General features: G+C 51.0%; 1 protein-coding gene across 3 annotated transcripts; it reads left to right on the top strand.

The window, feature by feature from the left end:
• Positions 1-6,270: 6,270 nt before the first annotated feature.
• Inava (innate immunity activator) lies at positions 6,271-23,315 on the top strand. 3 transcript variants are annotated; one of them, XM_055598238.1, is made up of 10 exons: positions 6,271-6,431; positions 8,870-9,018; positions 9,660-9,784; positions 10,272-10,388; positions 11,005-11,227; positions 15,282-15,335; positions 16,104-16,314; positions 16,429-16,593; positions 19,687-20,371; positions 21,620-23,315. In XM_055598238.1, the coding sequence occupies exons 2-10, from the start codon at positions 8,964-8,966 to the stop codon at positions 21,710-21,712; spliced, it is 1,728 nt and encodes a 575-aa protein (XP_055454213.1). In that variant the 5' UTR covers positions 6,271-6,431; positions 8,870-8,963; the 3' UTR covers positions 21,713-23,315. The 3 variants fall into 3 exon arrangements, with proteins under 3 accessions (XP_055454213.1, XP_055454211.1, XP_055454210.1); XM_055598236.1 differs by having other exon boundaries at positions 16,426-16,593; XM_055598235.1 differs by lacking the exon at positions 6,271-6,431 and having other exon boundaries at positions 8,895-9,018; positions 16,131-16,314; positions 16,426-16,593.
• The last annotated feature ends 4,139 nt before the right edge of the window (positions 23,316-27,454 follow it).

The raw sequence follows: 27,454 nt of genomic DNA, 5'->3' as shown, positions 1-27,454 counted from the left end.
CTTCAGGAGTTCACAGCTGCAAACTCTTCCATATTCCTCCCTAAAACCAGTTCCAAAAGCCTAGAAGTCCAATGGTCAGGTTGATCACAGTGATGCCCCCACTTCTTGGTTCTAAGTTTCTGTGTTTGTTATTTTCCTAGCTGTTGTGACAAACCAGGGCTAAGAGGCTGAGGGGAGATGGGGAGGCAGGACGGTGGCCACGTTGCATCCTCACTGGGGAAGAAGAAAGGAAGAAATGCTGGTGCTCAGCTAGCTCTCTTTTTCATTTGGACCCTTGGAATGGTACCATCTACATTTAGGGTAGAGCTTCCTACCTCAGTGAGCCCAGTCTAGAAGCTCCCTCACAGCCGTGCCCAGCAGTTGGTCTCCCAGGTGAGTCTGGATCTTGTCAAGCTGGCAATCAATATTAGCAATCACAAATGATAATGGCAGCTCCAAAGGTATCCATTCTCTGCCCAGCTCTAGAAGATTCCAGCATTTCTTCTCTTGGGTCTTTTCTCATTTTATAGTTTTCTCAGATCATCTTGCTAAGGAATCCCAAGCTTTTTGTCTCCAACTTTTCTTGGGTTTTAAAGCTCCAGTCCAACTAACTGCTCACCAGACAGGATAGAATCATTGATATTCTAAAGCAAATGCAGCTAAACAGAACTCTCAAGACAGGACCAGGGGAATCCATACCCCTCCCTCCTTGCTGCCCACTGAAGTCAGTTACCAACTCAGGCCAGCTCTGCCTCCTGCATAGCTCCTGATTCACCCACTCCTACCCTCATTACCTAGGCTTAGACTCTGGCCCCTTACAGAGGAGCTGTGTGACAAACATTTCCTGAGAACATACAAGCCTACTTACATCAGATAGGGAACCCAAGATAAGCCCAAGTAAAGCTACCACTACTGTCCAATTTGGCGAACCAATGAGTTTTATTGGGGTTACTTACAGGGGCAGAAATGACTCAAAGCCATCTGCATCACCAAAGCCCACCCCAGCCCACGAAGCGGAGACATGGACATCGCGCACCATCTGCAAGCAGTTCAACAGGCTGAAGAATTTCCTTTCCAGGTGCCTTATTCTAAACCTCTTCCAGGCAACTTGGCTGGTTTCTGTTTCTTCCGCAGCTTCTCTCCTCCACCACTCCTACCCGAAGTCATCTGATTAATGCGTTGCCTTATTCACATTAGGTCCTGGATCAGTGGCCTTCAGGAAAGCAAGAAAGTGAAGATTAATTTTTATCACCTTGGCTAGACTGCAGAGCACAGGATAAATGCTCAAACATTATTCTGGTTGTTCTGGTGAGGACTTTTTTTTTTTTTTTTTTTTAAGATGAGATTAATATTTAAATCGGTGGACTGTGAGTAAAGCAGATTGCCCTCCATGAGGAGGTGGGATTCATTCAATGGCTTTATGTTGGGTTTCCTAAGCCACTGGTCAGCATTCACATTCTCGTGACATCCCCCACTCCCCACACCTTACTATTTCGGTTTCTCTTGAGTACCCTTCCTTACTAGTACATGTGGATTCTCTTCGGTTTCTTCAGTCAGCTTAGCTCATACACTCGTTAGAAAAAGAGACCCATTTAACAGAAAAAAAAAAAAAAAAAAAAAAGCACTGGCTCCAAGAGAACCCATATCTAATTAAAAATAATTGACTGGAGCTTGCGGGAGCCTTCTAGACAACCACACAGAAATGCTCCTGGGTGGGTCTCTGCCTGTTACAGCCTCATGCCTCTTCCCCAGCCCTATCTTAAATTCCTTACAGCTCCTAGGACCTGCTGTGTTCCTCTGCCGAGACGTCTCTACAGCCTGTCTGTCAGTCCCTCGGACAGTTTACTCCTCTGACCAGGCTTTGGGGAGTCTCAGCCCAGGTCGGCTTCTACTATCCTTTGGTTCTTGCTCTTCAAAGTTATGCTTGCTTGATCTAGACTGCAGAACTCTCTCGTGATGGAGTCTTCACTTAAAACCGCCATGCTTGGCCCTGGCAAGGGCTGCACAAACGTAAACAGAACCAACGAAAAGAGGAAAGCACAAGTTTGAATGAATGGATGGTTTCGCGGGCTTGCCGCAAGCAGCAGGAGGCGCTGCCCAGGAGTGTGCACGCTTCGCCTCTCCGCAGCCCGCGTTCTGCTCGCCGCCCCCAAGGTACGAGGCTAGGGCCACAGGGAGGCTCAGCGACCCCGGTTCGATCGCGGCGCCGTCCCGACCTCGAGAAGGGGCAGGCGAGGAGGGGGAGGGGCGTGCCATCTCCTTTCAGTCTTCCACGCTGGGGTCTCCGGAATGAAAACTGGCCCCAGCAGGGCTGAGCGAAGGGATGAAAGGCGGCCCTAGGACCACTAGTCGAGCCTCGTCCCGCCCAGATTTGGGAAACTGGCCTAGTCGGGGGTGTCCCGCCACCCGGCCGCCCAGATGCGGGAGATAGGGGGCAGCGTCGCCCCTCCTGCTGCCCTTCCCGCAGGGCGCACACCCGGGCTGGCACTGTCCCATCCCAGGGTGAGGCCCTCCCCGCCTCTGGGACCAGAATCTCGAATCCCTTCTAGCATCTTCCCCTCTCTCCACTGGGCCTTTGGTATGCCCCAGGGGACAGATGTCTTGGGATCTTTAACATTTGGGATGCTGCAAATGCCGAAGTTAAATGAAATACCTCCGGGGAGGGGAGGCCCGGGGGAGCCTTGGGGAAAGGGAAGATGGGCGGGACCAACAGGTCCTGAAGCTGCGCGGCGGGCGCGGGGGGCGTGGGGACAGGCTCGGGGCGCCAGAGCTCCGTGGGACAGGTAAGGCGGAAACTTAGTGAACCTGGCTCGGGGAACGGGGGTGGGTGGGTGGGTATCGAGCCCCTGAACAGCTGTCTTCATCTTCAGCAAAGGGGGCTTTGCAGGGAAAGGGGGTAATTTTACCAAAAGGTCGAGAATTCCCGAATTTCTACCCCAAAGCCGTTTCCAACGGCTCAACCTTTCTCCTCCGACCCTCTCTCCCCAGGCCGGTGGATCTCCTGGCCAGGTTCCGGGAAGCTAGAAAGCAGGCGAACAAAAGGAGCTGGAGTCCCAGGCCGGCCTGGAAGGAGAGGGCGCGGTGGGGGAGGGGCTGGGGGGGGCAGGACAAAGGGTCTTTTTACGGAGAGCCTTGGAGGTTTCTTTGAAGGGTGCATCCCTGGCTAGCCCGAGTTCTCCACCCTGGCTCAGTGGAGGTGAACACCTTTGCCAGCGGCCAGAGAGAAGAGTGGAGGAAGAAAACATAACGGGGGCTGCTCCTCCACCTCTCCTGGCCGGAGAGCCCCCGACTGATTTCCCAGCCTTCTCTTCCCGGCTGTGAGCTCCCGCGGCTGGCCATTGATTTGTTGATTCATTAAGTAAAGTTGTGGGAATGCTGGTAGCTGTACTTTGCTAGGTGCTGTTGGGGATGTGGAGATGGTAAGGTTAAGGGACTTAAAAAACTTTTGACTCCTAGAGTATCCCAGAAACCTAAAAGAAGGAACGTCGAGGCAGAGGGGAGTGCGTGGGGACGCTGAGTGTGGCTGGCTACAGGTCTGTAGAAGAGTTTGGACATGAAGAGATGGTTTTCGCTGGAAGGGCTGTCTTCCACCTCGACAGGGTTTCAGTGCTATGCAAGGGAACCACTTCCTCAACCTGTGTCTGGTCTTCCTGGTTGCCAGTGCTCTGGGACTTAGGATCAAGGAAAGCCAGCTTCCGGTTTTCCAAGTTGCAAGCTCCCCCCAGAGTGTCCGCCTCTCCCTTGGTGTTGTCCCTCACCAATCCCGTGCTTGGCAGGAGGACTGCTGGTTTGTCAGCCTCGTTCCAAACCTTAGAGTCTGTTGGGTTGGGGAATGCTGAGTATTCTTGGAGTATTAAAAGTTAAGGGTCAGTGCAAACAGGTTGGTCTCTAAGTCCGTTTGTTAGTGCGCAAGGGGCCTGCTACTCACCTTCAACAGAAGCCTGTACCAACACTGGGTTTCTGAGGAAAAAAAAAAAGTCCATTGCACAGCTGACCTGCAAGGAAGCCAGGAGCAATAAATGAAGATCTTCCTCCCTGATCAGTGCGATGTGGGACTGAGGAAGTTGCTGGTTGGTGGCCAGGCTTGCCTCTTTGCAGGTTGCATATTTCTTTGGGTGTGTGTGTGTGGGGGGGTATTATGTTCTGCTCCAGGGGGTTCGAGTTTGTGATATCCACTGACCTGGCTTCTGCTCAAGCCCATTCTTGAAAAGCTGGTTTCAAGCAGTAAGAATCATTAGTGAAGGCCTGGAGGCTTTTCTTGGAAGACAGTTTAAGAAATTTATGTGCCGGAGTGAACAGGCCTTAACCCGATTTCACTTTTTGTCCCTGAATTCAGATGGGGTTACCTGAGGCCAGGGTTCTTAATTGGGTCCAAAACTTACACTTCAGGCTGCAGCAGCAGCAATACCCGTGACTTTCCCTCGAGGTTGGGTATCTGTAAATAGTTTCATTCATCGGTTGTTTGAGGTGACCCATTGCTAGGTCCTGTTTGATGTTAGTTAACGAAGTGTACGTGTTATGTTTTTGTGGTTTCAGAACTGCATTTCGGCATAAAAAACTGAGCTGTGCGCTGATTCTAGGAACCGCCACAGCCCCCGTTTGGAGCTGGGGGGATGGGCCAAGCCAGCTCAAGCCCAGAGTCAGCCCCTCGCAGACACGGGAAGAGTGTATAAACCTGTTGGGGGATGGGAAGGGAACCGAAGTATTGTGCAGGACTGGGAGGGGGGATGGGAAGGGCTGTGCGTTCTTCGGGAGGTTCAGAGAGCATGCTCCCCACAGTGGGAAGGGACTGTCCCCTGTGAGGGCCCCTCGGCCTCTGCTTGGAGGAGGTGGTCAGCCTGTAGGACTCTGGGGCTAGCTAGCATTGTTTGGAAAGAGGGTGTGTACAGGAATGTGAAGGTATGGGAGGGGGGGTTGTGTGTAGAAGGAATGGGGTTGTTGGTGAAGGGTGGTGGCGGGCTGTGACATAACCGCACAGCAGATTCTTAGCAGCCTGCGAGGGCATGGAGAGTGAGGACCGCTCCATAGGGGCTGGGAGAAGGGAGCAAATTGGGTGTAGACTGAGTGCCGAGACTTGGGTCGCAGAAGTGGAGGATGGAAGACGATGGGACAAAGACTTAAGAGATATAGGCCAGTCTGCTAAAAATTTCTAGCCTCTAGGGACAGGCAGCAAGCAGCCTCAGCTCTGCTCACCACTCCAAAGCAATGAATTCTGCAAACTTGTTCTCTTGAGGGGCCCGGAGGCTGACTTTTCAGGGACCAATTTTCCATTTTAGTGACTGATCTCTTGCGTTTGGAGAGTGGGCTAAGGATTGGAGGTTACTGTGGCCCTTGTATGGAATAAGGGATGGCTAGGCTGTTTGGGTCAGTGCCCTGTGGACAGCATTGCTGGGTGTGGATGTATGTTACAAGTGGGATATGACGCTCTTGATGTTGCTGGGATAGAAGAAAACAGCCTGGTCCTCCATCTCTAGCACCCTGGAGGGTCTGCAAAAGCAATTCTGGCCTGTTTTTGTTGTCCATTTGGTTTTCTTTCGTTTTGAGGTCCTGGGTTTTAGAACCAAAGACCTCTGGGCTTGTAATCTACTAATGAGTTATGGACGTTCACAGCTGTTTTTTCCTTCTGTTTTTGTTGTCTGTTTGTTTAGATAGTATCTTGCACTGTTCCCCAGGCTGGTCCTCAGTCTGTGAGCTCATGTGATCCTCCCTCACAAGTAGTTGGGACTGCAAGTTGCTACAGGTGCCTGCCACAACCCCCAACTCAGTCTTGAGGTTTTAAAATCCTAATTTGGGAAAGACTGAGACTGTGGTCCTCGTCCCTTTGTGTAAGGAGAGCAGTGACGTTGTGAGTCTGTAGGTTTCCCAATGATGCTCCCTGCGGACAGTGAGTTTTTTACTCTATTTGGGGGGGGGGTTGTTTAACATTCCTCAATTTCTAGAAAAAGAAATGGGGTACAAGGGAGGCAAGTCTTAAAAGCCAGACAGGACAGGAGCGCACTGAAGTATTCCATAGCTCAGCACACTATATTAGGGTTCTTTGTGGCTATGGAAACTTGACTCTGCTGCTTTCTAGTTCTCTTTCATGGGGAACCCCTTTTCCCTGCTCCCCATCGGCCCGGAAGTGCAGAGGCCTAGGAGCTGCCTACCGGCAACTGCCAGCAGCCGGATTAGTTCAGGGAAGGAGTTGCTCACCTGCTCCTCCCCTCTGACTCAAGTCATAACAAGTAACCTGGTTCCCCTGGCCCGGCAGCCTGGGAGGGACAACAGGCAGGCGGGACCTGATGAGAGGGAGAGCCAGGGGCCGGCCAGCAGCGTGTGGAGAGCTTGCTCAGAGAAAGAGTACCAGGTGGCCAGCTTGTGACCCGGGAGACCCCAAGGTGGCATGAAAGGTGCCTCAAAACCCTGATCTGGGAGCCAGAGTCTTCCCTGGTCAGGCGTGAACTCTGGAGCAGGTGAGAGTAGGGTGGGTGAGGCTGGTCTTTGGGGTTGAGCAGCAGGCAGACCAGGAAATGGAAGGAGTCCCAGCCAGACGGAGCTATCATGCTCCTTCCCCTAAGGTCATGTCCGGGCTCAGTGGTAACAGGGACTGCTACTGGGTTTGTGGAAACAGGGCTGTCTCTGTGAGCCGGTGAAAGTTTCCAACAGAGATGAGCTGGGATACAGGACCTGGCTTTGGGGGCACGCTAGTGATGGGGAGGGTTCCCAAAGGCTTCCCTGAGGAAAAGCATGCTGGCAGTTCCCTTCCTTCTAAGCCTTTCTTTCTCCCGCTGGCTTTGTCTAGGGATAGCTTTGGGTAGATGGGTTGCATCTGGGCTGGCTCAGAGGGCCAGTGGGACAGAGACTCCTGAGTTGAGGGGGAGTGGGTATGCTCTCTGAACTACCCTTAACTGACCTTCCACACCTAAGCTCGAGCTCTCCTGGGTGGGGCCTGGGCAGCCCCTGTGGACTCTGGGGAAAGTTCCCCATTTTGGAGAGCTATGCACTATGTCTGTATAGGTATCATTCTCAGCCTGGTGTTGCCCAGAAGGTCCTAAGTCAGATATAGGGTCTGGGGATGGCCTTAGGCCTATCTGATGTTTCTTGTTCTTGTGAGGAAAAGTGGGGCTTAGGAAGCCGGAGAGCTTTCTTGACTGTCTCAGGAAGGTGCACAACTGAGCGTGGAATCCGGGCCTCTGAGCCTGTGCTCTTTGCCCTCCTTGGAGCAGCAAGTGAGCACCTATGACCCTGCATCATAGGTTTTGTCCCACCAGAGCCTAGAGGAGAGGGAAGTTAGAGAAGGCATGTTAAGGCACCCCTTAGTCTCAGAAGGAGTGCCCCTCTTGTCTGCAACAGTCTGAGCGCCCCCCCCCCCCCCCCCCGCCCCAGGCAGGACCCTAGTTGTTTCAGTCTTTCAAGACAACTTCTTAGTGGTTAATAATTAATTAACAAGTGTGACTAATTGATGGCTTCCACTCCCACCTGCCTCCTCCCTCTGTCCAAATCGAAAGGCTCCAGGTGCCAGCTGCCAGCCCTGCTAGATAGTCTTGGTCCTGCTTCTTAGCTTATTTAAGAGGCTCTTGTCCTCTTCTGGGGAGGGTGAGAGGAAGGCCCAGCTGCCTGCTTCTCTGGGCTACAAAGAGCAAGGATTTTAGGTAAATGGACACTGTATACTAACCAGCACCCTGGCTTTCTGCAAGTTCCAGGGGTTGCAGGACCAGTCTTCAGTGTGTTTGTAAAGCCACCGCATCAACTTTTATTTCTTTTGTTCTCGACTTCATTCTCTAGACTTGCTTGGAAAATTCAAAGTCCAGACTTATAAAGTACACGTCAGTTTTCATGGTTTTAACCCTTTGCTTGCCCATTGATAAGCTGCGCTGTTTACCGAGTCACTAAAGCTCTTCGGGCTCAGTTGGCAGACGTGGGGGAGCTTAGCTGACAGTTGTACCCCCTCCTCTCTGCCATTCGGCTCTGGTGTCTGTCACGCAGGGACGAAGCCCCCCTTCCCCCTGCCCTGCAGCCCTTGTGCTCTGTGGAGGCAGCAGGATGAGCCCCAGACAGAAACTCTGAAGGACTTTTGGACTCTTGCTCAATGGGCTGACTCAGTGAGGAGGTGGCTGGCCTCCCCTTCCAGACCTCCGCCTGCGTTCCACCCTCCCTTCCCCGCCCCTGCTGTAACCACCAGCTGCCAGCCTGGCCAGCTGGGATCCCACTGAGGGGGTAGGTTTGAGAAAGAGATGGGCTGGTCACAGGGGTTGTTTTGGTGCGTGGTTTGCTGGTTGTACCTGAACCACCATAGGGAAGCAGAGAAGCTGGTATTTCCCTTTCTGTTCTTGATAGCTTCCGGTCTGCCGTTGTGTCCATCCTAACGGTGGGGTGTAGGGGTTGCATGTTAACTCCCCCTAAGTCTCCTGGGTATAACTGGTGATTTGGGATTCAGTACAGCTCTCTCATTTCCCTGCCAACAGGTGAATGACCAGGTCAGATAGCATGGTGCACTGGTCCTTGGGCCCCAGACTAGCCTTGGCTTTGTGCTCACTGCCAGCCATTTTCTTGCAGTGCCATCAACCAGTGGACCAGTAGTCCATACCTCATGAAGACAGCTTGTCATCTCCTTGCTCTGCCATCCTGTCCCACCTTCCTGTCTCCTCCTTTTCTTCTTATCTCTCTCTCTTGTTTTTGTACAGTCACTAGTGCAGTAAACCCCTTTGGACCCATAGGACTTTCTAGGGAGGAGACCTAATGGGGGGAGCTAGGCTGCACCCTCAGAATGCCCCCTACCCCAGAGAGCCCGCTGAGAGCCCCTCACCCCAGATCACAGAAACACAGTCCTTACTTCCATTCCCCCCATCCTTGAGCATTGAGCCACAGGAGGCTTCATAGTGTTTTTGTTGTTGTTATCTTCTCTTAAAAGCTGGGAAAACTCCAGGCTACCTACACATTCTGGCCCAGGCTGGGACCAGCGCAGCCCCTCCTTCCTCAGTGTCCCCTCCTCCCAGAAACTCATCATGGAGAGTAAGGATGAGGTCAGTGACACCGACAGCGGCATCATCCTGCAGTCTGGTGAGTGGGTCTAGGAAATTCCCCTGCTCTGGTCCCTGACTCCAGAGTGAGTCTGTAGGCACTGAGCTAGTTAGGCTAAAACTCCCAAAGGGCTGAGAAAGGAAGGAAGCTGAGGAAGGCTCTTGCTGAATAAGTGAGGGACTGGAAGGTCTGGCACCTCAAGGAATTGCAGTTTTCCTTGCTGGAAGGCACTAGCCAGGAGTTTCCGTCTTATCTGGGGCAGGGATCTGCCATGTCCAACTTCAGCCCCAGCGCTTACTAAGAAGCTGAAAGCTCTTATCTAGCTAGTGTTGATGTTCTGTCTCTCTACTAAGCCTGAGCCTGTGGGTCTGGTCTGGCCTGGTTTTGGTTGACAGGGGAGGAGGAAGAGGAGCAGAAAGAGACAAAGTTCTGGCCATGAGTCCCTCCCCCCACAGATCACCTGGGGGGACAGCTCTTCCTTTGAACTATAATGCTACCAACCTTTGGGCAGCCAGGAGACATGATGTTTTGTGGTTGTGACACAAACCGAGGCAGTTAGCCTGTAATTTGTGGGCAAACATAAGACTGTGTGGGTGTGTGCTCTCCCAGAGGTGGTCAGCAGCGTCCTAGGGATGCCTTGCTTCAGAGTTCCTGAGCAAGTGTCCGCTGTGCTCCTGCAGGCCCAGACAGCCCTGTCTCTCCAGTGAAAGAGCTGACCAACGCAGTGCGCAAGCAACAAAGGGCCCTGGAATCGAGACTGGAGGCCTGCTTGGAGGAGCTTCGAAGACTCTGCTTGAGGGAGGCGGTGAGGCCCCTGGAGTCCCTGCCCCCACACGCTTAGGGTTGATTTGAAGAGCCCTGGAACTATGTTTTGGGATATTGAGCCCCATCTTTGAAGGGATTGGAAATTAGACTGAGGTCTTGGCCTAGAGTCTGTCTCCTGTGGGTTTGACCTGGACCCTGGGTAGAGGGGTCCAGGATAGGAAGGGAAGATAGCTGCAGAGGAGCCAGAGAGATGGAAGCACATTTGATAATTGTACCTTGGGTCAGGGTGGCCCTCTGTAGGAAGTGACCAGAGGGAAGAAGGCAGAGAAGGCAGAAGGATGGGAATAAAAAGACAACTGTGGCATGATAGGATGAGGTGGGCAGGGTTACAAATGGCCTAGCCATTTCAAAGGCCTCTGGAATGTCAGGCTCCTAAAATGTGGAGATAGATGCTAAGTTTTAAATGGTTGGTCAAGGGCTGGGCATGTGGAGAGGGGCCTGACTTGATCGACTCTGCTCCCCTCTAGGAGCTGACTGGTACTTTGCCAGCAGAGTATCCCCTTAAGCCAGGTGAGAAGGCCCCCAAGGTCCGGCGCAGGATTGGAGCAGCGTACAAGCTGGATGAGTGGGCCCTACACAAAGAGGTAAGGGACTCCAGCCACGGTGGTCGCTTAGCCTGATCCCCAGAGGCTCACTGCTGAAGCAGTCCAGTGCTCTGGCAATGTGTTATCCAGTGTGGGTGCTGGCTGCTCACAAGTAGTCCAGATGGCTCTGAGTAAACATGCCACCTCTGCAGCTGGAGAGCTGGGGGCTCAAGAGAAGACACTAGGCTTGGGCCCAGTGGATTGGGCAGAGGATTCTGAATACCAATAACCAACCTAAAGAGGCAGTTCTCTGTTCAGGGAGGTTGGTGTGGCGAGGCCTGCCCTTTCTCCTCCTAGGTGAGGGCGGCTCTGGCCGTAGTTGACCTTCCCTTTGGAGAGATTCCCATGGGTTGACAAATTTGGTCCTTTGGGGTCAGGAAGAAAAGTGTCCCACTTAAGTCCTCTCCCAGCCCAGCACAGCAGGTAGCTGGAGTGGTACACTCAAGTCAACTTTTCGCAATTGACAAGTTGGCTCTGGGCCCTCCCAACGCCCCACCCTTAGCTGTGTGTCCCTGGACGTTGCTGTCTGTCCACCACCGGGTCAGAGCTACTTGGAGTTTTCTGTCTCCCGAGCGCCAAGGACCCTCCTGGCCCTCACTGCCAACCCTTCCCTCAGGACCCCCTGAGCAGCCTGGAGCGCCAGTTGGCTTTGCAGCTTCAGATCACCGAGGCGGCTCGCAGGCTGTGTGCAGAGGAGAACCTCAGCCGACAGGCGCGCAGACAGCGGAAGCACGCGGCGCTGCAGGAGGAGAAGAAGCTGCGGGAGCTTCAGCGCCGCCTGGGCGATCGGCGGCGGAACAGTGAGCCCCCTCCCACCACCGTGTCCTCCCTGGGCAGAGGTGAGCCCACTGTCCTGAGCCATTTGGCCTCACACAGCTCTTGTGGGACTGCCGGCGCAGCCCTGCACTCTATTTTGCATCATGCTTTTGGCTAGTACCTGTGTTAATGTCTCACGGTGGTGCCACTGGCGCGCTCCTTCCTAGGAGTGCCCACACAGACTCTTTTTTTTTAACCCGTCTACCTTACCAAGGTGTCTCCACCCTGAGAGACCTTCTCCATCCCATTTCTTCCTTCCTTCTGCATCTCCCATGTTGAACACCACTTCCATAAGACTTTATAAACAGAAGGCATTTCTCTGTTCGATCATAATCCTAGGGTTTATTCAAACTCGAATATTATCTTTAGAGAAAATGCAGCAAGCTAAAGGCTCAGCGTTCCTGTACGGTTCTCTAGCTCAATTTGGGAATCTCTAAGGATTGGTTGTTGCTATGGGTAGCCAGTTACTGATGGTTTCAATGGCCCCTACTCATGGGTGTTTAGACTGAAATCAGTTGTACCCCTATAGTTTCATCGGTGTCTGCAGCTGGCATGGTCAAGGTTGCTGAATCGTTCTTGTAGCTTAGTGTCTGAGCCCAGACCCAGAGATGAGGCTGTGAGGTACCTCAGAACCAGAGCCAGCCAAAAATGACTGCAGTGTGTCCAGTCTGGTGAGCGTCCAGTGAGTGCTTTTGAGACCCGAGCTGGGACTGTTTTCCTTTGCTCTGACCCAAATCCTGCTTGTCAGGTCAGGACTTGTAGCCTCCACTCTTCCACTCCCTGCTCCCAGGAATCTCTGGCCCTGGCCCTGGCTCTGGCTGTGCCTGAAGGAAACGGTGCAAGGGACCAGCTGCTGTTCATCGTGGCCTTCAGCCAGAGCCTCAGACTCAGCCTAGGGAGCAACAGCCTCCCCCATGCCTGTCCATCCATTCCCACACACCGGCTGTTCTCTTCTCTGGCTGGACACAGAGTAGAAGTGTGAGGTCCCCATGCTTCATGCCTCAAGCAGGCATCGCTTTCAGCACCCGTGAGAAGTGTGTGAGCAGATGCCAGCCAGGTCACCCTTGGAAGCCTGGAGTAGATGGCAAAAAATAACATGTTCTTGTATATCATGGCTGAACAGGAGACCCAGAAAAGCATTAGACTGACCTGGAGCCTGGTGGCCAGGCTTCCAGTGCCTCTGGCCCCAATGTAGGACACCACTCTCACAGGCCCTGGGTATGGTAAGGCAACTATTGGCCAAGGCATAGTGCTCCCCAAGGGCCACCTCTGTACTTGAAGGATCCATTAGTGGTGAGATGTGTCCTGTCCCAGTTGGTCTCCTCCCTTCTGGTCCCTCCAGCATGTATTGTTCAGAGGCTCCTCTGCCCATAGGTGTTGCCATTGCCAGGAGCTTCTGCTCAGAGTGGGGCTTTAGGGGGAATGTCACTACTGCTGCCGTTGCGACTGATGACACTCCTTGTTGGAAGCCAGGAAGCAGGCCAGGACATGCCTAGGGCTCTGGCTTAACCCTGTGTAGGAGGGAAGGCTGATATTCTCAGGGCCAAGAGAAAACAGAGTGCAGAGCTGGCACAGCCAGTGACTTGTGTGGCTCCAGCACACACCCTGTCCTCCAGACGGGCCTGAGGTTCTGGGTTCTAGTGTCCCAATTTGGGAGATTAAAGGGAGTTGGTTCTGGAGTAGTTGGTCCTGTTTATGGCTCCTCTGTCAGTTGTACTCACCTGGAAAGGAGGAAGTAGAGAGAGAGATTAATAATTAGTTTGAGGCTAGAGGGTGTTTTGAATTAAGAAGGAAAAATAAGCAAACAAACCAAAAAAAAAAAAAGAAAGAAAGAAATCAAAATGAAACCCCACCCACCACTTTTGCACACAAGGTTATTCAATTTGAGAAAGTAATTAGCCAGGGGAGGATAATTAGTTAGTTCTCTGCAGGTGGCAAGGAGTCGTCAGGTGTTGAGCCCAAGAACCATCCTTTGTATTCCTCTCATGCAGTGGTGCTCAGTCTGTGTTTGTCGATTGGCAATGGCAGTCTCAAGCAACAAGGGACTCAGTGGTGATGAAAATGTTGTGCTGTCCGTGGTAACTATTAGCAGGGTGTAGCTACTGAACATTGGACACTATGCCCCTGTGACCGAGGAACTGGGTTTTTAACTTGAGTTAGAGTAGCCTCATATTGCATGGCATGCTTTGCTGGGCAGGGTAGCTTTGTAAGTATGTCTTTATAGTTACATCTCTGCCTGGGGTGTCCTGCCATGGCTGTCAAGGGAGAGTCATGGTAGACAGAGCAGGACAAGGGTGACCCGGGACTGATGGGACAGGGCTGAGAGTTGAGCATTTCAGCCAGCTTGTCCCCCGAGCTTCCACCACTGCGAAGCCGACATTTCTCCAGACTTCCCTCCTAGCAGTGCACCTTTTGGCCCACCGAACTGATGGTCTTGCTTAGGTTACTAGTAGAGGTGATGGGTAGTGATGGCTTTCTTCACGGGCCTTTACATTCTCTTTGAACCCACATTACACTAGTGGACTGTGAGATCATTTCTTGGATCATTTCTTCAACTTGACATTTGCAAAAAAAAAAAAAGCTTTATTCCTAAAAGTTTTGTAAAAGACACCAGAGAACCAGAATTCAATTAGAGGGTTTCTCTTCCACTGAACCCCAAAGCAAAGGTTACCTGTTAGCTACTCAGAGTCTTGGCTGGGTACTGGGGCTGCTCAGCTGCAGAGGATGAGAACTGCCACGACAATTTTCTCCATAAAGATCTGGATAGCAAATCGTTTTAGACTTTGTGGCTCATAGGGTGTCTTACCCAACTAACACAAATCTGTAGCTGCGTCTCTATACAGCTTCACCAGTGAAATTAGTTCTGGTCTGTGGACAAAGTTTCCCAGCTCCCCCAACCCCCTCTCTCTTTTGATTTTTTTTTTTCAAGACAGGGTTTCTCTGTGTAAGCCTGGCTATCCTGGAACTTGCTCTGTAGATCAGGCTGTCTCTGTCTCCTGAGTGCTGGGATTAAAAGTGTGACCGCTAAGGCTGGGCTGTGCCAGCCATAGCAGATTGCAGGATGGTTGCTATTGTTTGCTATTAGAACTTTCTGGTGGTGACCTGTGCTGGCTGTCAGGAGAACTAATCAGGGGCCACGGCTTAGAGCAACAGGCCCTGTCTTCATCAGCAGCCTTCTGATGGATGGACCCAAATCTCCTTGCTAGGTGGGCTAAGACTGAGTTTCCTCAGTTACATGGATTTGTATCTATCTTAGCTTATGGGGATTACATGAATTAGTGTATGAAACATATTTAGGAATTTATTTAGGAAGGTATTGGCACAGTAGAAATGTTAGCCATTATTGTTTTCTCATCTTAATTTTCAAACAGTTAAATGCTTTCTGGGTTCCATCTGGGTCACACAGACTTAGCCTCACCCTCCAAAGCAGTACATCTGTTCAGTGGCAAAAGCAAAAATAAGGTCCCCCCCAATTTCCTGAGTGGCAGCTGCAGTTGTTTCACGAGGAACTGCCATGCTTCGTTTCCCTCAGGCACCTCACAGAGCCCTAAGACATGACTCTTCTTAGGGTCAGCTGGCCAGACCCTGACATAAGTTGGCCTCATGTTCCCCACAGCCCAGACCCCTGCCTCCAGTGTTCTTGTGGATACTACAGTAATTTTTCTATTTGAGCCCGTGGGGCTGAGCTGCCTTTGTGATGTTTGAAGACACACTGGCAAAATGCTTTTCATCCTATGTTCCTTCTGAAATGGCTTTTGGCCTTCCCCTTTTATAACCTGTGAGCCCTGCTTTTGTTGGCAGATGAAGAGACCTTGGTCTAGGGCATTGAAATCGCTTATTCAAGGTCCTGTGGTTAAACTTAGAGGCAACTCCTTTCTCCCACCCCATAATTTGTGAACCTTTTTTGCTACCACCAAGGAATAAGTTCCTGAATCATTATTCAGCACTTAGGGGATAGTTCCTTGGGAAATTTAGGTTCTGTCCTCTCCCGGGACGGAACCTGGGCTTGGGTTTGCTTACTGGTGCTTAACGCTGGGCTAATTGTCTCACTTCTCTTTCCTCCCTTGATTGTTCCAGACCTCAGTGTCTCTGATGACAGCTCCCTGTCCGATGGGCTACTCCTGGAGGAAGGTGAGATGGACAGTCTGGGAACACAGTCAAGACTGGGCATTTGCAGAGTTTCCTAGTGAGGACTCCAGTGGACCCGGAGAGTTTAGGGTGCCGATGAAGGCAGGGGTCCCAGCTAAGGGTCTTTCCCAGCTCTGATGTCAGTGTCTGTGTGTCCAGGCACATGCCCTGTTGAGGGTGGGGGATGTGCTGAGCTCCTCTCTCAGTGGAGCCTTTTGATGAGAAAGGGCTGAGCACTAGCCTGGCCTATTAACCCTGGGTGTTTCTCCTTCACTCTGAGGTTGTATTTTGGGTGGAGCTAGTTAGGGCCAGTGAATGGGCTACTTAAAACCATTGCCGTGGTTAAAAAGGTAGTGCTGGGGAGGAAGTACAAGACTGTGGATTAAAGACCTGGTTTAAAAGCCCTGAGAATATCAGGGTCAGAGTGCACTGAGAAGGTGATGCAGGCCTGCCCAGGGTGTGCCCAGGCCAATAAGGAAACAGGGCACTTAGGCGAAGCAGTAAGAAGAAAACTAGGTATTTGCAGATAGGCACTATGAGCAAATGCTAGAAAGTAGAGTGTAGAGAGGAAGAGGAAGCAGGTGTAAAATTAAAACAGGACTGGGAGGGAGGGAGTCCCAAAGAAAAACAAAACAGCTTTTCTTATCTGGGATTGGGGCTATGGCCTGGAGCAGTAGGTCAAAGCATTGAAGAGGGAGAGCAAGGCACAGGCTGTGGAGGTTCTCGCTGAGCCGGTTTCCCCAGCCTCTGCCTTTTCTACCCCTGCAAAAGATTCCCAAGCGCCAAAACCTCCCCCAGAGTACCCAGCGACACCACCTTCACGGCCTCACCCACCCCAGAGCCTCGAGGGCCTGCAGCCAACAGGACCTGAGTCTGGCAGCCTGGAGCGGGCCCCAATCCAAAACAGTCCATGGAAGGAGACCAGCCTGGACCACCCCTATGAGAAGCCTAGGAAGTCTTCTGAGCTCAGTAGCGAGTCCAGGTCAGACTGGGGAGGAAGGGAGAGCCCAGAACAGGTGGAAAGTGATAGTGTGGCTGGGACTGGGGCTATAAAGACATCACTGTCACTGACGTGTCTTCAATCCCTTTGCAGCAGCCCCGCCACCACTCCTCAGGACCAGCCCAGCTCTTCCAGCCTGTGGCTGCCGGATCCTGCCTCCTACCACGTGGTCCCCATCCGAAATGTTCCTGGACAGCGGCAGGGCCGCACCAGTGCCCCAGCCACCCCTGAGATACAGGGCAGGAGGGGCCAGTCTCTGAGGTAAGACGGCTACCCAAGCGGTGCAGGGGGCATCCTGTTCCCATCCCAAGTGGCACAGTACAGCTGAAAGGCCTTGAGTGACATAGCCCCAGTGCCCTGGTTGCTCCTTTTCGTGTCCCTCTCTGGGGCGCCTTTCCAAAGAGGTTGATTCTCAGCAGAGCCAAAAGCATGACGCTCTGCTAAGGAAGCAGAACTTGGCCTGAGGTTTCCAACCTTGCCCTGTTTTCTTGCCCTGATGGATACTGGTTTATTATTGGTCGCTGACAATGTGTAGTTCTCCCTTTCAATTGATGTACAGTTGGTTCTCATTACTTATGATAGTTACATTCTATAACATTACTGTAAACACACAAGCTCCTGCAGCAGTGGTTCTCAGCCTGTGCGTCATGACCCCTTGAGGGAGGAGTTGAATGATCCTTTCACAGGGGTCACATAAGATCATCAAAAACCACAGGTATTTACATTACAATTAATAAGAGTAGCATAATTCCAGTTATGAAGTAGCAGCGAAAATAATTTTATGGTTGGGGGTCACCACAACATGAGGAACTGAGTTCAAGGGTCACAGCTTTAGGAAGGCTGGGAACCACTGTCCCATAGGGAAATAGGTGATGGGGATAGTGTTGCTCATTAACTGATTAGTGTATGTAACCTTGTTGAGCCCGAGTTTCTGTTTAAAGACAGTTTATGTTGAAGGATACCTTATTAATGTATCTGTGGCTTCATTGCCACTGAACCTATGCCCAATGACACTGTAACTCAGAATGAAGTTGGCTTAGCAGTCTTAACCATCTCTGCAAGGCACTTCACAGTGTTCCTGTGCTTAGAAACTGCCGAGAGCACTTCAGCATCGCTTGTGGGGCCATTTTAAATATAAACCAGCCAGGTATGGTAGTGCTTCCCAGCACTCGGGAGACAGAGGCAGGTGGATCTCTGTGCATTCCAGACCAGCCTGGTCTACAGAGCAAGGCCCAGGACAGAATGAGCATCACTGAGAGACCCTGTCTCAAAACAAATAAGCAAGCAAGCAAACAAACAAACAAATAATAAAGTTCCTGCCCCTCCCGTACACTAAGTAATGCCACAGGAAGTGGAAAGGATGGAATAAGATGGCAGCACATGAACTTCTATTTAATTCTATTTCATCGTGGGCACAGCTGGGGCTGAAGCCCAGGGCCTCACGAATGATGGAGAAGCTCTCTGCATGCCCCCAACTATCTTTTGTTGTTTGTTGGTAAGTAAGAGTTCCCTAAGAAGTCTAGCCTGGCCTGGAACTCACCATCCTCCTGCCTCCGCCTCTGCTGGAGTCAGGTGTACTTAAAACACTCCCAAGTCTCTGCTGCATCAAATGACTGTGAACACACATCAGTTACGATTCTCCTTCAGTGCTGGGACAGAATGCCTGATGAAGGCGCCTCAGGAAAGAAGGGTTTATTCTGGCTGCCAGTTTGAGGTGCCGCCCATTCTGGTGTCAGGAGGGTGAGGCAGCTGGTCACAGTGCACCTGCAGCCGGGAAGCAGAGAGATGTGAAGGCTGGTTCCCGCTCTCTGTCCTTTAATTCAGCCCAGGCCTCTGGCCCATGGGAAGATGGTACCCATATTTATGGTGGGTCTTCTCACTTCAACTAACCCAGTGTAGAAACCCCCTCACCGATGCACCCAGAGGTCTGTCTTGGAGGTGAGTCTAGAGTCTGTCAAGCTGACAAGATTAGCCATCGCAAACACGCTGTGTATGATGATTTTGGAATTAGCAGATCAGTTTTAGCAAGTAGGTGGGTTGGCAAATACAAAACCTCTGAAGAATGAAAATGAATTGTATGTTTCTTTCCAAGCCTGGGCTATCTGGTAATTGTTTCAGTCAATGAGGTATGAGAAGTAGCATTAATCATAGCAAGCCGGTACCACCAAAGCCTTATCAGGCAGCACTGAACAGGTCAGAAGGAAAGCAATGTATCTTATACCTTACCTGCTTACTGAGGTCATTTCATAAACAATGCCTTTGCGCAAAAATGTTAAAGGGCAACCCAGCCCCTTGCCCAGAATATAAACTGAGGGGGAGAAGGGGGGAGGAGAGGGGGAAAAGACACTAGATTTTAGCCCTCCCCGATCCTGCTTGGTATGCACCTGCTCTTTGGAACACATGAAAGCTTTTCACATTTAGGTTAGATGCTTGACACTGTCTAACCAAACAGTGTCTGTATGAAATGGTACCGAATATACTGTGTCCTAGCTGGCTGAAAATGTGACATGGATATAGCAGAATGTTGGTTCTTCCTATCAGTGGATTGAATCAACTTCCAAAATACATAAAAAAGAAAAAAATAATTAACATATGAGGCCTGGAGTGGAGGCTCACTGGTTAAGAGCACTGGCTGTTCTTCTGGAAAACCAGGGTTCAGTTCCCAGCACCCTCATGGCAGCTCACTACTGTCTGTCACTCCAGTCTCAGGGAATCCGACACCCTCACACAGACACACGTGCAGGCAAAACACCAATGTACATAAAATAAACATAAATATATATTTTTAAAATCAGCATATGTTTCAAACATGTACAAATTCTTTTTGCAGGGCTGGGGATTGAACCTGGGACTTTGTGCATGTTAAGCAAGTGTTCTTAACTCTGAGCCACATTCCCTGTTCATCAGATTCTTGTCGATTTTTCTAAAAATATCTCTCAGTAGTACAGTAGTTACATAGCACTCACTGTATTAGGAATTACAAGTATTATTTAAAATCTACGGGATGTGTTCTATGTAATATTTACCTGTTTTATGCAAGGGACTAATTTGTGGGTCAGGCATCCGTTTATCTTGATGTGTGGAAAAGGCTGGAAGGAACCGTGTGTGTGTGTGTGTGTGTGTGTGTGTAAATGGAGCAAGAGCAGTACAGCAATGGCTTGATGGGGGGAAATGTGCTACCTCTGCATATTAGGACCAGATTGGGTTGTCTGCTCTGAGGAGGCCTGACCTCAGTAGAACCTAGGACATGTTCTTTGCCTTGGCCTTGGGACTGAACACGGGCCTCCAAGGTCAAGACTCATGACCCCGATGTGGCCCCTCCCCAATTCAGTGCTTTCCTGTTTTCCTCTTCAGGGTGGACTCCTTCCGAGCAGGTGCGGAGGGCCGAGGTCGCAGCGCCTTTCCCCGCCGGCGCCCCACTCATTACACGGTGACCGTGCCAGACTCCTGCTTCGCGCCCAGCAAGCCCCCGCTGCCACACCCTGCCTGCCACTCCTGCTCTGAAGACAGCGGCTCTGATGTCTCCAGCGTCTCCCATCCCACCTCGCCCGGCAGCAGCAGTCCAGACATCTCCTTTCTGCGGCCCCTCTGTCCCCCTGAGCCACCTTGCCACCGTGGGGCCTGGGGCCCAGCCTGTGGCAGAGAGCTGACCACTCACTACCCTAAACTTCTGCTGCCCCCTGGGTACTTCCCAACGGGGCGCTATGTGATGGTGGCCGAGGGCCACCTGCCGCCGGGCGAGTGGGAGCTGTGCCATGCAGCCCTGGGGGCTGCCTATGACGAGGAAGGGGCACCCCTGCGCTACCAGCGGCTGGTGCCCTCCCACAGCCGCATAGTGCGCACGCCCTCCCTGAAGGACAGTCCTGCGGGCCGGGGACTCAGCAAGGCAGCCGTCTCGGAGGAGCTCAAGTGGTGGCATGAGCGGGCACGACTCCGGAGCAGCCGCCCCCACTCGCTCGACCGCCAAGGGGCTTTCCGTGTCAGGAGTCTGCCTCCCGGGAGGGAGAGCTTCGGGCGGGCCTCCGGATCCCGGGCACAGGTACGCCTTCCCCTGAGGAAAGACGGTAGACCAGCAGGCCGCCGCTGCATAATCCCCAATTTGGAAAATTTGGCCAAAAAAAAGGATATGTCCTCTTGGCTTTGGAAGGTACTTTTGACTTCCCTGAGGTGCCTCTTAATTGTGTTTGCAGTGTCTAGTTTCTAATGCAAGAGCACATACCAGTGTCCCCTGGTAGAGATCGTTCGCACAGATAGCTGAGAGATTTCCCCCCAACGGCTTCACAGATGATTCACAGAACAGATAAACTTCCTCATAATCAAATGTGAACCCAAATTAACCCCTGGAATTTCCTGACTTGAGGCATCTGGAAAATGGGTGTGTAGAAAATAGCCCCCTGAGGCTGAGAAGCAGATGGTCCCATAGCAAGAGTACCAGGTTCTAATCCCAGCCCCACTCTAGCTCTATGGCTCCAAGGGTTACTCTTAGGCTTCTGTTTCCCACTCTAAAAGATGGGCATAGTAAATGATCCCTCTCACAGGATGGATAAGAGGCTAAAATGATTTACAGCGATGCGCCAGAGAGCCAGATCAGTGATAGCTGTGTCACCGAGGCTCCCAGCGGCAGGGGCTGGGGGTAGGCTGTATCGGAAGTATGTAGGATTAAGAACACTCTGACTTTGGCTAGGGGGGCAGTCTTGGTTTCTGTAAGCCCCGTTTCTTCATTCTGAGAGTGAGGCTAGCAGGCATGAATCCTTTCTTTATTCTCCCTTCCTGATTCAGAGGGCTATGCAGGGGACACGCTCTAGAAGTTACCAACAGGCTGCTTCTTTGAGACCCCAGATTCCCAGCAGCCCAGCTGCTCACCCTCCCCTCCCCCGGGTTCTTTGAGCTGTTGCAGCTGCCATCCCTGGCTGGGCAGCACCCTGGCCCAGTCCCAGGCTCTCCACCCTCCAGCCGACGTGCCTTTCCCTTCCTGCGAGCTTGGGCCTGTCTTTGGTCTAGGCTTGGCCCATCCCAACCTGCCAGACAGGGACGATGATGAGACATGAGCGCAGGAAAGGTGGGGAAGAAGGTCAGGGTGCCCGTCACACCCCAAAGAACCTAGAGCGGTCAGTGGCTCAGGCGTGGTACCTGGGAACATTATTCCTGGGGAGGGCAGCAGCAGACCAGCAAGGCTTCACTTTTGGTGGTCTGCCTTTAAGTAAAAAGAACGCTGTGACTGAGCCCGCATTCTGACATAACCCCCAGCTTACTCACCTGCCCTCTCCTCTCTCCTTGCCTGTGGCAGGTACCTCCAGTGTGTGTACTCCGGAGGTCACCAGATGGGGCTCCTGTGCAAGTCTTTGTGCCTGAGAATGGAGAGATCATCAGCCAAGTGTAACTCCTCTGAAAGCCTCGGCAACTGCTGGAAAAGACTTTTACATTGGAGCTGGGGTTGAGATCCCCAGCTCCCCACCCTTAAGTGCTTCTCTCGGCTCTACTCCCCTCATCGCAGGCCGATGACTCTGACCTCAAACCTTTGGTTTTTTTTTTTTTTTTAAACATGTGTTTTCCAGAAGCCCTGACCTGAGGATTTATATGTGTGATTTGTCTTCAAGGTTCCTATAGTATGATTATGTTTCATTCCCCCGGAGTCTGGCCTTTTGGATTTAAGGTCTTGCTGGGCTAATCAACATCATTTGTCTCCTTATGCGGGAGAAGTGGCATAGTTAAAGGGCCCCTTGGGATTCTCCCGACGCTCTGTGCCCTCTTTCTGAGGTAGCTGCTAGTTCTTATTGCTGGAGGCAGGATGTGGTAATCTCTCAACAAGGACTCTTCCCTTGTTTTCCAGCTGCTGGGCAGGGCTCTCCTTGTGTGTCCTCCCAGCGGCAGGTGAAAGGTCAGTATGTCCGGCTGCCGCCTTGTCTTCATGCTACATTCCCGACCCCACAGGTCTCTGTTAGTGGCCTGTCTCCCATACTGTTGAGCTCCTGGACCGCTGAACCTGGAGTTGGAGGCTGCACTAGACTGTCCAGCCTGGGACCTGGGCTAGGGAGCTGGTTGGTGGGAAACACCTCACCCACCCTGTGAATTCACCTCTGGGAATTGTGAGGCTGGCTGTCAACTCTGCCCCCTAAAATCTTCATAGTCCAAAAACAGCACCTTGAAATATATATATATATATATATATATATATATATATATATATATATATATATATATGCCACTTCTGTGGCATGTTTGAGGTTTGAGGAAGTTTCTGCCCCTTGTTTTCTGTCGAGCTTCTGCTCTTGTTTGTTCACACCTGGAGCAGTTCATCAATGCCTCCTGACGGATTGTTTGTAGCCAGCGTGAATAAATTGTCCCAGGTCCCGAGACTAGGCAGGCCAGGAAGCTGCCTGTACGCAGACCACTGGCACACACACGTTTTTGAGCCTTAGGCTGCCAGGGCAGATGCCCAGTTAGGCATCTTGCCTAGGAGCAACTGGGAAGGGAGCAGTGTGATTTTACATGGCCTTCACCACCTCAGCACCTCTCCCCAGATTGGCAGAGCACGGACACCTGTATCTCTCCTGCTGGAGAGAAATCAGGGTGGCCTGTTGCGCTAGGGTTGGAGGAGGGGCAGTGTCAGGAGTTTGGGGGGCTAAGGGGACTTGAGGGGATGCACAGGGCATTCCTGTCACTGTTTTCACCACACCCTCCAGTGGTCCCAACCTCTCCATGTTATGTGTGAATTCCCTGCTTGGTTTGTCTGGCTTCTGAGCCCCCTCCCCCGTGTAGAGGTGCCCCCGTCCCAGTGTATTCTCTGGATCCCTAAGTGCCTTAGATCCTACATTGCAGAGCTGGGAGGCTTCTCAGTGCTGGTCTCTCCCCACACTGGAGCATCCTCCACGTTAAGTTATTGCTCTCACCTAACAGCTATTTTCGTGTGTTGCACAGTGGCGGTGCCCTCAGCTGCAGGGCTGAGACTGTGCCAAATACTTCAATAAAGTCTGGTTGGCCCAGCTGAGGATGAAGGAGTCTGTGTGTGTGTGTGTGTGTGTGTGTGTTGAGGTGTTTTTTTTTTTTTTTTTTTTTTTTGTTTTGTTTTGTTTTTGTTTTAAACAAAGGCTGAGCCAAATCTCCTTGACATACCTGCCCAACCTTCCCAACTGGTCTGGCCATGAGTAGGTGGAGTGGCAGAGGGAGACTCAAGCTGCTACTCTGACCAAAGGGCAGCACAGCTCCTTGAGGTCTTGAGGGCCTGAGAGCTTGGAAGTCACTTCCTCAAGAGAGATGAGACTTTGTGACCGCCTCATCTCTGGTTTCAAATGGTCCAGGCCAAGCAGCATTCAGAGGCTATGAGGAACTGTTCCTGTGGCTGGCAAAATAGGCTTGCCTGGGTGAGATGGGGCTGTTCATAAGACCCCCTTCTGTATTTCTGTAAAGAGCCACAGTGCCTCATTCCACCAGGATGTGTGTAGGGGATGGGGTGGGGCAGCTACAGTTTCCGTTGCTGCTCTGTAGCGGGTGCTCAGACCTGGGAGCAGAGTGCCCCTATGGCTACAGCTTCTGGAGAACTTGTGGCCTGAGTCTGAGGTAGCCTGTGTCAGGTAAAGGGGTCTCTGTTTTGCCTGTCCCTCTCCACAGTCAAGGGAGAGGTAGGTCACAAAGGGTCAGGCAGATGGCTGTGCAGGAGTGACTGCAGTCCCATTGGGTACCTAGCCCTGTAGGAATATGGCCTTCAAGACTCTGGCTTTGTTAGGCCTGGGGTTTGTTCCAGGCTGGGGGTTGGGTGGGAAGAGAAGATAGTTCCGGGGCCTCTAGAAAGTTGCGGGCACCCTTCTCTCAGACCTGAGCGGCAAGCTAACTATTAGCTGTGGGCAATAGGAACTTGATTTTGGATTTAACTTATTTTGCGGTGAGTTTGAACTTTAGTTTGCTGTGTTGGGGATGGAACCCAGGGTTTCATACATGTTAGGAAAGCATTTTAACCACTTTTTATCTGTTAGGCCCAAGGAAATATATTTTTAAACTTAAGAAAAAGTGTTTGGATGTTTCGCTTGCATGTGCCCCATACGTGTGCAGTGCCCATGTCATCTACAAGAGGGCGTCAGATTCCCTGGAACTGGAGTTTCTGTGAGCTACAAGGAGGGTGCTGGTAATGGAACCTGGGTTTTTCAGAAGAGCAGCCAGCACTCTTAACAGTTGAGCCATCTCTCCAGCTCCCACCCTCGAGAAAAATCTTGACCCAACATCAGAGGGTTCTGCTCTGATTATCTGTCTAGGAGGCAAGGCAGGTGGGGGAATAGAAGAAGAAGAAGGAATAGCAAAGTTCTTATAAGCAGCCAGCTGTGAAATGTGCCAGTGTAAAGAACTGGTGGGCAGCAGCTCCTATCAGCTCCAGGCCATGGGCTAGTTCTGCTGGGCCATGTCTGCAAGGGGCAGGCATGCGGCAGGCTTAGCTCCCCTACCAGAGGGCAGAAGTGGGAAGATGAATTCCAGGCAATGGGGAAGACACCTCTCTGCTAAGAGCAGCCTTCAGATTTGACCTTAAGACTTCCAAGCCATAGATGGAAACTTCCCTGGGAGCCGGGGAGTCTGAGATTGCCACTGGAGATCTTTGGATGGAAGATGTCTGAATGAGCCATAAGGAATCAGGGTCCTTCGGAGGTTTGTGCACCTTCCCCTGAAACAGGCCGTAAAATGGGAAGCTGACAACAGGGACCCAGCATAGGCACTGTTTAGTCAGTTCTTGTAGTTTTGCTTTTGGGCTCTGCCCTCATGCTGTGGAAAAATTTAGAGCCTTAGCCCATGCTAAACAAATGCTCTGCTATCTCCATCCTCGTCATTTTCAAATGGTCAGGCTGCCTCCTGCAGGTCCCCCTTATACTAACTAAATCTGCATCGCTAAGACCAGACTCTGACCAGGCTTGACTGCTGGTCTCATCACAATTTGTTAGGCCCCCTCCTGGCTGTGCAAATGAGTCTACAGCCTGAGAAGAAAAATCCAAAGAAAGCAACATTTGGGCTGTCACTTCATGATGCCATCTTAAAGCCAAGCTTAACAGGTAAGCAGTTTTCTTTAGGCCTGGGTATCTCTTGTCGTACTGTGGTAGTTTGGAAGTGATGATGGTTGCCTGGCCCTTGCTGGAGATGTCACTCAAAGAACACATGTCTGTCTGCTTCTGGCTACCCCTTCCATAGCTCTCGCCTCTGCAGGCCTGCTCATTTTACAGGCTTGCCTCTCTGAGAGGCCTGGAGCTGAGCTGGGCACTGATATGGCCTGAGATCTTGAAAGCTCACCTAGAAACAGCTAGATGTTCTGGGGAGCCAGATCTTTCCATACCACCTGCAGGACAGCAACCTCCTGACAGCTGAGGTTTGGACCAGCACTGTCTGAATCCAGTTTCTTATACCCCAGTCTTTTTGCATTTAATTTTACTTTATGGTTTGTGTGTGTACACGTGCACAATGTGCTTGCATACTATGATGTATGTGTGAAGGCCAGAGAACAACTTGCAGGAGTTGGCTCTCTCCCCGTGTGGGTCTCGAAGACTGAATTCAGGCTGTCAGACTTGGGGGCTGGCATCTTTACTTACTATGTTGTTCTGTTGCCCTGTCTTACTTCCCTCTTCTTCCCCCTTTCTCCCCTTCCTCCTCCTTTTCTTCTTGTAGACAGAATCTAAGTTATGCAAGCTTGTGATTCTCCTGCCTCATCCTCCTGATTATCTAGGATTACAGGGATGTGTCACCATCCCATACCCAAAAGCCACGTAGACATCTCAAAATCTACACAGTCCATGTGTGAGCTGAGCCCTTCAGATCCCATCAGGCCAACTCCTGCTCGCTTCTCAGGCCAAATTTTTATTTTATTTTTATTTTATTTATTTTATTTTATTTCTTGAGACAAAGTCTTGCTATGTAGCACTGTGGCACTGGCTGGCTCAGAGTTCACTTTGAAGGTGAAGCTAGCCTCACACTTGCATTGATTCTTCTGCCACAGCCTCTCAAATACTAGGAATACAAGTGTGTGCCACCATACCTTTTTGTTTTGGTTTTGTTTGCTTTTGTACCTAATTTTGCTTTTTGAGACATGATTTTATTACATAGCTCAGACAGACTCAGAATTCAACAATATGGCCCAGGGTGGCCTCAAATCAAAACCCTTCTACCTCTATCTCTCAAGTAGCTGGATTACAGGTGAATGCCACTGTGCCTAATTACTTTTTTTTTTAGTAGTTGTGTTAATGTTATTTTTATAAAACCGTGTTTGTTTCTTATTTTCTTTCTTTTTTTTTTTTTTAAAGATTTATTTATTATTTATACAATATTCTGCCTGCATGTATGCCTACACACCAGAAGAGGGCACCAGATCTCATTATAGATGGTTGTGAGCCACCATGTGGTTGCTGGGAATTGAACTCAGGACCTTTGGAAGAACAGCCAGTGCTCCTAATCTCTGAGCCACCTCTCTAGCCCTCTTATTTTCTTTCTTAACCCAGTTATCACACAAATAGAGACTCTGTTATATAATTTTTAATAAGCTTCACAGTTATTTCTCTATTCTTAACCTTCTAAGTTAATCTGGTTTCCTCCCAGCATACCTTTCAGAGATACTTGCATTTTGTAGCACTCCAGCTCCTCTCCTGATGTCCCCTGGATCTCTCCTGTGGCTCCATCCCCTCTTTTTCCTCTAACTCCTCTTCCTCTGGCTGGCAGCAAGTCCAACTCTATTCTCTCCCCTGCTCAGCCATTGGCTGTAAGTTGTTTTATTGGCATATCAGGGGACAATTGGGGAGCAATGTTTACACAGGAGATCTCAGAACAAGGATTGCAACCAGACATGAGGGGTACAGAAACCAGCATTTGAATTACACAATTACATTATGCCTACATAGTTGTACCAGAGAATCAGAGCCTTCAGGATGTTGGGCAAATGATCTACCACTGAGTTACATTCCTAACCCTAAAACATCTCAACTTCTTTCCGGCTTCCATACTTATGTCTTGTCCATCATCTATTTCTAGTGATCATCGTAGAGATACCAGATCTGTGTACTTACTGCTGCCACCTCCCTCTGGGGAAACTGCCATTTGTTTCTCTGGGTTATTGTTTCAGTTTCTCAACTGATCCCCTTGAAGAATTTTTGTTTTTTTTTTT

Source organism: Psammomys obesus, unplaced genomic scaffold (assembly GCF_907164565.1).
Source record: "Psammomys obesus unplaced genomic scaffold, mPsaObe1.curated_primary_1811, whole genome shotgun sequence".
Classification (NCBI taxonomy): domain Eukaryota; kingdom Metazoa; phylum Chordata; class Mammalia; order Rodentia; family Muridae; genus Psammomys; species Psammomys obesus.
This window is presented reverse-complemented; position numbering and strand designations above follow the sequence as displayed.